The sequence below is a fragment of the Pelmatolapia mariae genome, linkage group LG22 (assembly GCF_036321145.2).
Source record: "Pelmatolapia mariae isolate MD_Pm_ZW linkage group LG22, Pm_UMD_F_2, whole genome shotgun sequence".
NCBI classification, from domain to species: Eukaryota; Metazoa; Chordata; class Actinopteri; order Cichliformes; family Cichlidae; genus Pelmatolapia; species Pelmatolapia mariae.
Genome location: NC_086245.2, coordinates 11954705 through 11967371, shown reverse-complemented (window position 1 = coordinate 11967371; position 12667 = coordinate 11954705). Strand labels below are relative to the sequence as shown.

Here is a 12667-nt window from a genome sequence, read left to right as displayed (position 1 = left end):
TACCGTAATGCAGTGATGATTAATAATTGCCCTTGTGATTTATTACAACATGATTTACTTTTGTCCTATTTTTGGATCTCAGAAATCGCATAGCAAAGTATTAAAATCCTATCCCTTCCCTTTGCCAGATACTGCACTTGTCAAGTTGATGAACACGATGCTATTTATATTCAAGGTCAACTAGACCCCAGCTGGGCCTCTAATGAACAAATGCAAGTAACAGAAATCTTAACAGACTTCAAAGAGAAATTGGAAGCGAGGTACTGTATAAAAATACTAGAGCATGTGCGCCCAGGACAGTGTAGAAAAATCATTTAAAATAAATCATTAAATATAAAAAAAGAATTGACAATGTAACGGGGTAAAACGGTCTACAGAATGTCAAACAGGGAATTGAGGGTAATATATAAGGAGGGTCACTGGTATCGTGAAAATGTTTTGGGTTCTCTCACTTTTATATCAACTATATCTCTTGAAGAAGTACACATAACACGTACACGTGATTTGTTTTTGGATATACCTTCCATAGGAGGTATACCATATGCAAACCATGTTTTAGCGATACTCAACTCTTTATACTCAACATTCCTATCAACATTTACATGATTTGCCAAATTTTCGCCACCAATAGCTAAATCATTCTTTTACTTTGATGTTTTTTATGTTTGGGCTTCATTTGGTTGATGCTTGTAAAAGGGTTAGAGGTTATTGTGTTCTAGTTAACGAGAGAAAAAAAAGTCTGACTTCTAAACTAAAACCATTCTCCCTTCTCTAACCTGAACCAAGTGTTACCGCAACCTAAATCATTGGAGGAAAACGACACAAACCCAAGTCTCTGGTGCCAAACAAAGTTCATGGACTGGAAAGCGGCTTTGTTTTGAAATATTTACCGTGTACCAAATACTTTTCTTTTCATGACACAATTCTTTATGCAAGGCCTCTAGTGGGGACATGTGCCGTCTATGTAATCTTTTTAGTTTTATTATGTAGAACAGTTTAGAATGCTCGCTAATTGTAATTTGTAGCTTAAATGTATAAAATTGCAAACTTTAGCTTAATAAATATCAGAATAAAATATGCAGTTTTACCCTTATACGTACAACAACAGCACGTTTGATCGCTACAAAGAAATTAAATATTTCGGTTGCACCCTTATAAAATGCAGCAGAGTTATCCCTACTTTTGGATAGGTTATTCAGGTGGATGGAAATAACTGCATACACTTTACAACCAGCCAGTGAAGCATGAAAACAATCGCGTGCAGCAAATTTGGTCTGGAGCGTCTAATGAAGTGGTTTACCATGCTTTTTTTTTTAGGGCATTACACAGAGAAAAGGCCATGTTTTTTAGGCATTGCATGGAACCTTAAAATAATTATATTCTGACTAAGCAGTTGTAAAAATGATGAATGTCATTCATTTAGTTGGATAATAGAACACTGTAAAACAAAATCACATTTAGCAGCCAGATTTTTTTTTAGCACAGTGTTCCAAAGCTGAGGTCAGGTATTGTTCATAACAATGTGTGGCTCACTGCTCTCTAATGAGGTTCGAGTAATGATTGCAACCTAAATAAGAACTCCAGTGCAGCATCTGGTCATACTGAAAATATCTCCCCGGCCTCACTTTGCATAGCAACAGCTGAAACACACACTGGAAACTTCAATTTTAGGAAAAGCAATCGATGGACAGCTGGTGGGAAAGTGTCTTTTTTAAAATTTAGGGCTTTTTGTAAGCATCTGTCAGTTTCCCCGCACTCAAAGATGATTTGAGTCCACGCTTTAAAGGAAGCGCTCAGGCTCCGTTTTCCAAACAAGAAGTTATTAACGCAAGCAGACGCCCCCCGATGGCATAAAATGCTAAATCTTCACTCGAATGAAAACACTCATTTGTTTCCCAAACAAACTAAAGCCCCCCCCCCCCCCCCCCCCCCCCCCCCCCCCCCCCGTGAACATAGAAAAACAAAGCTCTGCTTCTTCTGTGCTTTAAATGCTGCAGAAAAACAGGGGCGGTGAATCAGATGACCAGTGAGCTCTACCAACTCCTTCACCTTCTTCAGACAGGGCTTCCCCCAGGAGCTATTACAGTTTGACTTATCTGGGCTGGGGTGAGGAAAGGGCAGACCTCTGACCTGCATGCCCGCCCCAACCTTCAACACCCCCTTGGAAGAGGAAAGGACCAACCACAGAGCAGCAGTGGCCACGTTCCATTTCTATCCCCTCTTATTAGGGTAGCCACCAATCATGGGCTGGGGGATGGGCTGGGATACCCTGCTCACCTAACCAACTCTAAAAATGCCACACATGGTACTGAGTTATACGCTATAAAATAATGATTACCAGAGAATTTAATCAATGTTGTTAAATTACAACAACAACAGCAAAACTGAGATCTACAAGTCTCACATCAAGACACGCATCTTAATATAAGGAATGTGCAGATGATCCATATGGCCCAGGCAGGCCAAAAGGGTCCCAAAAGACCTCTGGTAATTAAATGTAATATATACAAATCCAGACTAAGCATAGAGGCAGTCCGTGACCTTTTTCTGCATGGAACATTAAAATTACAAAAGGCAGCAGCATGATAAATACAAAGCATGTGTTAATCATGTGCAGCAGCTATCCGCTCATGACTCCTTCATCCTTTCAAGCCCTTGTTGTTTCCTGTCTGATGGGAAACGTCGAGAAGCACTGTGGGGTCTCGAGGCGTCTCTGCAGGAAATCCACAAATGGAAATGAGGTTGCAACCATCCCCCCTGACACGGACATGCATGTCAAATCTCCTGTGACCAAAGGGATTTTGGGCAAATGTTAGGATCAAGTAGGTTTTAATGTTTAAATGCCTGAGAAGGGGGTAAATGAGTTCACTGTGTTTGACCGAACAAGAAAGGTTGCATTGCTGTCGGGTCAAACATTAGGCCAAAAGGGAAATCCCTAGTCTCGTATTAACAGTGAGGGACCCAGAGGAATGAAATAAGCCAATTACTTCATGGACAGAGTCGTGTGTAACATCTCGCTGAAGCCGTGTACACGGACTTTATAAAATTAAAGCGTGAAAAGCGATTGTTGTGAAAAGTGCACCACGCTGGTTTACGAGAGCCACTAAATTGCTTTAACGGGAGCACATCGGGTTACAATAAGAAGCATGTTTCTTTCTTCATGCTGCTCTCAATGGTGCTCGGCATTATAGCTAGTGCATCCCTGTGTCTCTCTGCATGGGGTAAGGTTTGTAGAACTGGTTTCATCATAATATCGCAAGGATTGTCAAATCAAAGCTATTGTAACAGAAAGATCTGACCAGAGGAACTAAGTAATCCAAAACAGCTTGCTGCCTCACGGGTCAAACTTAACATAGCCAATCCACAAACTTTGCTTTTCACATTGTGGTCTGGCAAAGGTCAATAGGCATCTTCTTGCGTTAGGGTCATCGGTGATGGGGGTAGAAAACATTTAGAGCAGTGCACGTCCGACCAATGGATGATTGACAAGTCTTAAAGAAACATAAATATAAACCTTTCTTCCCCATTATAGTCCAAGCCGGTGAATTCTGGACGGTCTAGATTTTTGATTTAGGGTGAAACAAAAGTAAGAATTTAAAGTTAAGCAAGTGTCTATTTGAGGCTGTATTTACACACAGCAGTGGGTTGCCAGTCACAGGATCTCCCTGTACAACTCCTCCATCTTATTCACAGTACACAGTGCAATACTTACACCCTTTTGCACATTCTCTACTGTGAAAACAAATAACAAAGTTTACAGTTTAGAGTAAAATGTCAATCATATATATTTAATCTCTGTAATATTCTGGATATTTATAGTTGAGCTGTTTGTATATATGTTAGAGCTATTTCTTACATTTTGTAACTTTGTAATATATTGTATTGTTTGATTTAATTCAGTTTGTTGCTGTCCTTATTGTCTTATTACAGGCGCTTTTAAGACCCTCAAGGTCACCTTACAATAGCACAGAACAGTAGCAACAATACAATATAATTAAACAAAGCAAAATAAAATTTAAACATAAGGTAAATAAAAAAAAAACAAGCATGAAGATATAAAATCAAGTATAAAAGCTGAGCACGGTAAAAATGGACTAAGACAGATCAGGCGTATGGAATTCTGAATAGATGGGTTTTGAGACGTGATTTCAAAGTGGTGAGAGAGTTTGTGGTCCAGAGATCTGGTGGAAGTTCCATCCAAAGTCTTGGGGCAGAACAACTAAAGGATCTGAGTCCCATGGTAGTCAGGCGAACAGGTGGAACAGACAGAAGGGAAGCTGAAGAAGAGCGAAGTGTACGAGGGGGTGAGTATGTATGGAGAAGATCAGATGAATATGGAGGAGCGAGGTTATGAAGCGCTTTGAAAGTAAGAAGCAGGATCTTGAAATTGGCACGGAGGTGAACTGGAAGCCAATGAAGCTGTTTAAGAACAGGTGTTATATGTTCAGTGGATCTAATTCTGGATACAATATGAGCAGCTGTATTTTGAACTAACTGCAATTTATGGAGAGATTTATGAGGTACACCGTAAAGAAGAGAATTACAGTAATCTAAACGAGATGTGACAACAGCATTGACAAGTATGGTAGTACTGTTAGGAGTGAGTGAAGGACGCAGGCGGTTAATATTAAGGAGACAAAAATAGGAAGACCGAGTGATATTATTTATATGTGCTGTGAAGGAAAGAGTGCTATCGAGGATGACAGCAAGACTCTTAACCTGAGGGGAGGGTGTGACAACAGAGTTATCAATGGATAGTGATAGACTTCTGGTTGGGACTTTAGTCAGTTTTGATTTGGTGCCTGTTAAAATGAATTCTGTTTTATTGCTATTAGGTTTAAGAAGTTGGAGCAACTGTAACCACATAATTTGCTTAGGGTTGAATAAAAAGTATTTCTCAAAGCTTTTTGCTCTCAGAATTCTTGACTTGTCTTCATCTACTTCTTTGGCACCACAGACCTCTCCTGTGTTGTCTGTTGTATCTTATATATGTAGCACCATGGTTATGGAGGAACGCTGTCTCGTTTCACTGTGTACAGTACCACTGCACATGCTTGAAATGACAATAAAGCCGCTTGACTTCACTAGACTTCAAAAGATATACTTTTCCAAGATGGCCATTGTGTAAAACAATATTTACGCTTTCAAACATTCCAAACTTTTACACATTTACGACTCCAGTTTGCTTACCTCCATCTTTAGAGCAGAGGTTGAGCAGGTTGTGGACAGTGTCCATCATCTCCTGCTGCTGTCTCTGCAGTGCCGTGCTGTTTCCTGTGGCCCGGCTCAGCTGGGCTTCCAGCTCTCTGATAACTCCGCTCTGCCTTCCCACGAGGTTTTGGAGACTTCCCTTTTCCTGCTTCAGTGTCTCTAACTCCTCACGGTGTCTCATCTCCATCTCTAACATCTTCTGCTCTAGGAAGCTGAGGGGAAAAGCAAAACGAAAGAGTTTATTATGGAACATGGTGAAGTTGTTAATTATTATTTCCTTCCAGGTCATCCAACGCCTCTGGAATTACATTTGTTTTCACAGGATTTAAACTGATCCACAGTTGTTTGGCAGTTTATGCTTTAATCCTGCCTCTGATTTACTAGTTATGCAATACATATCTGTTTCATTTATTTGCAATTATGAGTAGGGATCAGGTGATTAAAACATATTTATTTAAATTTCTTCATATTTGACTTTTGGTTCCCACTGCGTCGCCTATGACAGACACCCAAAGTAATTATAATCAACATGTGGCAATACTCCCCTCACTATCTCCCATGAGGTGATTAGAGAACTCCAATTCAGGAACTTTCCCTGACTAAAATACAAACAATGATGTCTGTAGGCTTAGTTGCCATGTTTTCCTCACACAGTATAAACATGTGCTTCATTGTTCACTTTGCAGGCCCATCTGAGGTAAGTGAATACGCTATTACGGCATCGGAGCTTTACAATCTAATACCTCAAAGATGATAGAAGCTGACATCAAATTCATAATCATATCCTTCCCGCAGTTATAAGATCGGTAAAGGAAATACATATGAGATTGAATAATGTTATAATTGCTTAAGCTTAGGAAAATTGCTCTCGGAAATCTATGTCCATAAGCTTCAAGCATAACTGAAGTCTGATTCACCAGAAACTATGCTTTCAAATGGCGATCTTTTTTTTCTTAAGTGATTGTCTCAGTCTCTGCGGATATCGCAGTGAGACCTATGGACTGAAAAACTACATCATGTAACACAATCCCACAGGTCTAATCACTGTAAAGAACATGGTTTAGAGTCATGAAAACGTATCCAAAAGCAATATTTTAATTGCTTGATTTTGCAACAAATACAAAGTGGTCCAAAACGGAAAGCGAGGCTTCGTGGGGTTTAGTGGGATCTACTGAGCACGAAGAGAGTATGAGCTTCTTATCATTGCTGGTATTTACATAACTAAATATTATTTTGGAAAATCTGCTAACAATGTCAGAGAGCGCTGGTAGTAAGCTTTTGATTTTGTTTATGCAATCATGCAGCAAACAGCAGCAGCGAGTGAAAAATGTTTAGTAAATTTGCTGGCCTTTCGCCCATCGATACATCATCTTTATTACCTCCGGTTTATCTTCGGTTGCCAGTCTGTATTGTGTATTGTGTGTTTACCTGTTCTTGTCATGCAGCTTGCTGATCTCATTGGTCTGGACCATTAATTGCTTCTCCAACTTGTTGGTTGAAAGAGAATTTTCCAGCAGCTGGATCTCAAGCCTTGATGTTTGATTCAGAACCTGCCACGGCAAAAAAATACAGAATACAAAAAAATCAATATTATACTTTGTTAGTCCCAGTAATCATAAATCAGCAACAATGTAACAAAATGTAAGATAAACCAAAAGCACTTGAGAAAAAAAAAGATAAAACAAAAAACAAAACACTGTACATTCAAGCCACACATAAATCCCCAGCTTTGTTTTCATTTTGTCAAGCCTACACCTAGAACATGGGAATATGTAGAACATATTTATCTCTACTATGTTTATACTTTAAAAAAAAATTGTGAGCAGTTATCGTTTTAGTGCTTTAGTAACCGCAGTATCAATGACGTACACAATCTATTGCCCATAAAACAATAGAAATGAGCACAGCTTGGGTGAAAACCCATTAGGTGATTCAGTACTTTGAATAAATTAGCTAAAAATGACCCGTGCACTTACTTTTCATCACCGTTTACTCAAAGGTCAACTTTACGCAACTTTCAGTACTCAAAGTACTGAAAGCAATCGATAGGCATTCATACACCATCGTTATTGTCTTTGGCCAGTTTGCTTTTTCTTTTTAAGAAAAAATGTGCAAAATAGTTAGTGAAGCACAGGATATACCTACACAGTGTTATTATAACAATTCACTCAAATATGTAGGCATTTGAAAACATTCGAAAGCATTTTTTAAGTGTTACCTGAGTCTCAACATCAGTGAGCTTGCGTGTTTGTTCAGCAGTCTGAGAGAGGAGGTTGGTTCCCATTTCCAACATGGCTGCAGTGTGGTTGTGAACAGCACTCTGCTGCAGCTGAGCCATCTCTGTTTTCATACTCTCTTTGATGTAGTTCTCAATCTACAGAAAAAAAACAAGGAGGAAGAAGCAACAGATTTACACCCAAAAAAGAAGACAGTGGCATACTGACACTAGTGATTACTGACGAACATCCAGAATATACCATCCACAGTGTATGTGAAGATATTGGCCCATTAATATATAAATGAAAAAAAAACCATCTTCACCATCCAGGTTTCTTAAGTTTATCTAGAAAAATACAACACATACTTTTTATTTCATATTATTTGAAAGGAACTCCATTGAAGAATGACCTTAGTCCATACAGGTGCACAAACATGCTGGTGGTTAGCTGGGGCCTGAACAGATGAATAGATATTATCCGGAGCTTGTCTGGATAGAAGTCTTTCCTTCTTAACTCCAAACTAGTCTGTGCTCCATAGCCAAACAAATGACAATACGGCGGTAAAGGTTTAGGTTCTCCTATAGATTAATTACATAGATCACCTGGATTAAATATAAACTCTGAATTATGTTATAATCAGGACATTTCAAGTTTTCCTTTTGGTTTTTTAAACAGTGGAGAATATAAAGGTATGTATACAGGGTATGGGAATAATAGCAGGTAGCCAGAAATCCACCAAGAAACTTGTGTCCAACTGCGGCCATGCACAACTGGCTAAAATCTACGCACTTGGCTAAAAATCTGTCAGATACAAACAAGGAGAAATTATGCTACATGCTACAATGCACATACTTCACATACAGTTTATATTGGTGGGCATAACATTTTCAGAAGTGACAGAAATATCTTTTTTATCTGTTTGTATAATTTAATAGAAAACATTTATCCTGCAACTATTTCCAGTAAATGATTTGTATGCAGATAAAAAAAATAGACTTTTTTGCTTTCATAGCAAATAAATGAACTGCAATATTTTAATCAATCCAAGACTGATGGATAATAAAAGAGAACCGAGGCGGATCCCTGTTGCTCTTCAGCAGACACTGCCAGTTCTCAGCCATTGGTGTGGCTCTGCCAAGTTGAATTAAGCGTACAATGCAATATCCTCTGTTGGCGACAATATAGAAGTAAAATTAAACATTTTTGCAGGCTGGATTTCAGACATAATATGGCTTCATCTAGCTGTGAACTACACAAGACTGATATAAGTGTCACTTTTCATATAACCTCCAATGGTCTGGCATCAAGACATGGAAAGAAAACAAGGAGTCTGGAATTTGCAAAGTTCTAATAATGATGGATTATTCTGGCTGATAATGAACCACAGACTACGACTGAGAAAAGGTGATCGGTAAATCTGGAACTCTATGGTTCGTGTGATGATTTCATACATTCATAGACCCCGAGTCTCAGGGCAGTGAGAGGTTTGGCACAGCTTAAGTCATCTCGAAAAAAAAAAAGGGTATTGAAGAGACAAATGACAGAAACCTAAGCCCAGCTATCACTTCACGGTTTGTCTCAGTGTGGCTGAATCATGGCTGGACCTTGCGAGGGTCATAAGTGGAAAGTACCAAGGAGAAAAGAGATTATACAAACACGCCCATTCATGTAAAATCAGCACTTTGGAAGCTGTAAAATAGGTCTATGTGGGTGTTGGGTTATTTAGATGGTTTCTAACCTCGACTCCAGTTAAATGCAGTGTTTTTTCTGTTACTGACTACCAGCAGAAACTATTGTCGGCAGTAAAAGCAAATAGTTTTTTCCACTGCCAGAGCTGAATTTGTGTCACTCAGCAGGAGGATTGGGATAGTGAAAAATGGGTGTATAACGAAAATGCAAAGGTTTTATTCTGCTAAGATAGAAAAAAAAACAGGGAATTAAAAAAAAATTAATATTCAGCACCAATAATTTTGTTTAAGCCTTCACTCAGTGCTTATTGCTGTTTTAAATGTTCATTCAGTAGTAATGAGTAGTCACAAAGGCCTAGAAAGTGGTCAGTGATTCCATGCAACCACCGTTTACTAGGGAAAAATATGTATTCCCCGATGAGTTGGTAAGTAGTTGCTCGAAGTTGCTGGCTTTCACTGGATGAAATCAACCACGAAGAAGGTGCTTAGCATTTACTCTCCAAACGACAGTGAAATTTGAAAAAGTGTAAGTAAAACTGGAAACGGTGACCGTTTGCCTTCAAAGTCAAAGCTGTGCCTTACCACTGCAACCAACACATTCCAAAAGGCCCAACTTTTACTTTGAAGACAACGGTCACTTTTTTCAGTTTGTTTGCACTTCTCTCACTACTGCTTGATGAGTACTTTGTGAGTGTTTGCAGACAAGTTGGCGTCTTCCAAGCAAACTACTGGCGAACATGGCAACCAGCCAGCAACCAAGTCAATTGCAAGGACGTTTTTGGTGCAGCATCCTATACCTTTTTATCAACTTCCAATAACCTCCATCAACCACTCAGCATCTTCCTGCACTTCTCCCTAGTGGCTGGTGATTGGCAGAGGTCTCTCAGCCTGTGTGAATGAGGCTTAGCAACTGGTTTCAAAGGAACTGCCACCAACCACTCACCAACCATTTAGCTGATACTCATTTTACCCTCACAACCAGTGGTTGCAAGATGGTCATCAACTGGTCTCTGTGCCTTTATGAGTGGGGCCTAAGATCTGATATACAGAGTTATCTAAAGAAACCATATTAACATTAAAGTGATTATATTAGCAGGGGCCTTTAAAGTTTTATATACTTTCAAGTGAAAAATATTACTTAAAGCTATGTACCCTTTATAACAGTAACATAGGCAGACTATAGACAAACTTGTTAGCCACATTAAGGTACAGGTCATCTCAGGTCAAAAAGGTTAGTAGGTCATATTTGTCACTCACCAAAAATAATTAGTCTACTTTCATAACTATGACTTTAAGTCACTTCTAATTTCTAATAGTTTAATACTATTAGAGCCTTCTTAATTTCTTTAGAAATGGCTAAATCTATCATCTCTTTTCAGATAATCATTGTTTGCTAAGTGAGAGTCTCATAAACACAAGTTTATGTTTTCCTAAGTGCTACTTTACAGAAGTATTAAGGTTTTATGGTGGTGTGTTTGGCACAAGCTGACTTCATGTGGCCTGCCTGTGACTTTACTAATTATGCTCCGCTCCGTGACATTCATCCTTCAGTGCCTTAAGTGCACCCTGTACCCTTTGCATGCACAGACTGGTCAGAGTAAACAGTTTATGAGGCACAACTGGATGTTAATCACCAAACAGGCTGTTTTGGGCCCTTTAGAATGTAAATGACAGGATAGAGACTTTAAAAGCAACTGTTGCTGATTGAAATGTGCTGAGCAAGCACATTTTCATACCAAGCATAACACGCAAAAAGGTTGGAATGGCATCATGTCAGACATCCAACATAAGGATCCTGCAAATAATTATGGCAGATCTACTGAAATACCAATGCTTGAGAGCCAGGCACAGGATAATCCCTTTAAATGATACTCTCTGTTACGATTACTATTTAAAATAACTTCTGATCTTCTTCTAAACAATTGCAGTAGCAGTGCAAAGAGACACTGTGAAAGTAAGAAAACTGCAGGCCTGGACTTTTTAAAATACTTTCCAGTGGAGCTTTGTCACATCTCTGCTTATCTCCAGCTCTTTGCGTGTGCAGGGAGGTGATGGTAATGGTGTTACTGGGGCAGCCTGGCTTCTGGGATACATCCCTTTCACTCATGCCTGGATGCATTGCAGGCCACTTTAACGGAGAGGATAGGGGTTATTACTTACCATGATCTACCCCCCGCATCAGCCCCTCCCAATGTATCACAGGCCACCTTAGACCCAAAGCCAGCAAATAGGCTCCACTTATGCTCTCTTATCGTTCACTGACAGCGGAAGGTGAATTTGACACCACTCTTTAAAATCCGGGTCTATAATTCACTCTAGTAGGGCTTTAGAAGGTGCTACCCTGACTTACTGCAGGCCACTTTCTGCAGCTGTATAAAATAGGAGAAACCTCTGCCTGTCATACCTCAAAAACTGTCTAACTCGGTCACTCGATTGTTTGTTTTCAAAGCCACCTTTAAATGGTTTTAGGACCGCTGTCTTAAAGTCTGTCAAGATTAGATGAGTAACAACTCAGACTGAACTCGTAGCTGATCTCTGTGACCTTTGCTCCAGTGGCCAGCATCCAGAGATTTACTCAATTGCTGCCACATTTTTTTGTCCTCTAACAGGATGTCGTGTGAGTGAGAAAGACTGACATAAAATAAATAAGAAACAAACAGAGGCCCGGCATGTCAAAGTAGACAGTTTCATCAGGCAGTTTTAAAAGAGCTGTTTGCTACACCACACCTGTAAACCACTGGATTACTGAATAATATCCAGGCTTCCATGCAGTGTTCTGTGACATAATTTTCTGCTGCAGCAAACTTTATTTTAACAAAGTTATAGTTTCTGAGGACTGCTGTGAACTTGCATGAAGAATCTACAACTACAACAAAAAACTACAGCTGGAAACTCAACAACACTGTAGTTTGATCCTATTTAGTTCAACTAGTAGATAAGCGCTCTAACAATATAATGAAAGTTAACAACTTCATGAGTGCTCACTCCTCTACTTCCTGACAGACATATCAGCTAGCTGCAACCACACAAACCCATCCATTGCATGAGTTGTCATGTTTACTGAGTGAATGCTTGGGGTATAAGGTAAATCTTATTAACTTTTTGAATCAAAGTTTTTTGCTTGCAGAGAGCTGGAAGTTTCTGCGTGTTGCTTGTGTGGTTCGTACTTGCGTTGGTGTAGCGAGTCACTAACTGAGTCATTAACTGTGTCACTCCCTCTGCTCTGGCTCACACAGACTATTTAGGTCTTGCAGTCACGTACCCGCTAACTATGTGATGTCAACTTGTCTGCCATTTTGAACGTGTGGCAACATTGGATCAAGTGAATAAGGCTCCAGTCAGACAGGATGAGAGACCGGCCCAATATCATATTGCAACAACCAGTCAAGTCAATGTGTATTCTGACCAGTTGGTGATTGCTGGAGGTCGATGCAGTCATTCTGATATTCATTCCAGAAGCAACAGTCACACAGGCCTATAGATTGGTCAGTGACCCCGTAGGAATTTTGGGTCTTGAGAGAAAATACTTCCCGTTAATATCCCAATGAA

The 12667-nt window shown here is 39.5% G+C and overlaps 1 protein-coding gene across 1 annotated transcript in view; it reads right to left on the bottom strand.

Moving 5' to 3' along the window:
* The window catches only part of angpt1 (angiopoietin 1), a 57118-nt gene that overhangs the window by 27442 nt on the left and 17009 nt on the right, over window positions 1–12667 (bottom strand). Inside the window, exons 2-4 of the mRNA XM_065470568.1 lie at window positions 7430–7585; window positions 6640–6761; window positions 5191–5423 (exon numbers count right to left, since the gene is read on the bottom strand). Coding sequence (XP_065326640.1) covers window positions 5191–5423; window positions 6640–6761; window positions 7430–7585 — 511 coding nt within the window. The remainder of the gene's footprint in view (window positions 1–5190; window positions 5424–6639; window positions 6762–7429; window positions 7586–12667) is intronic.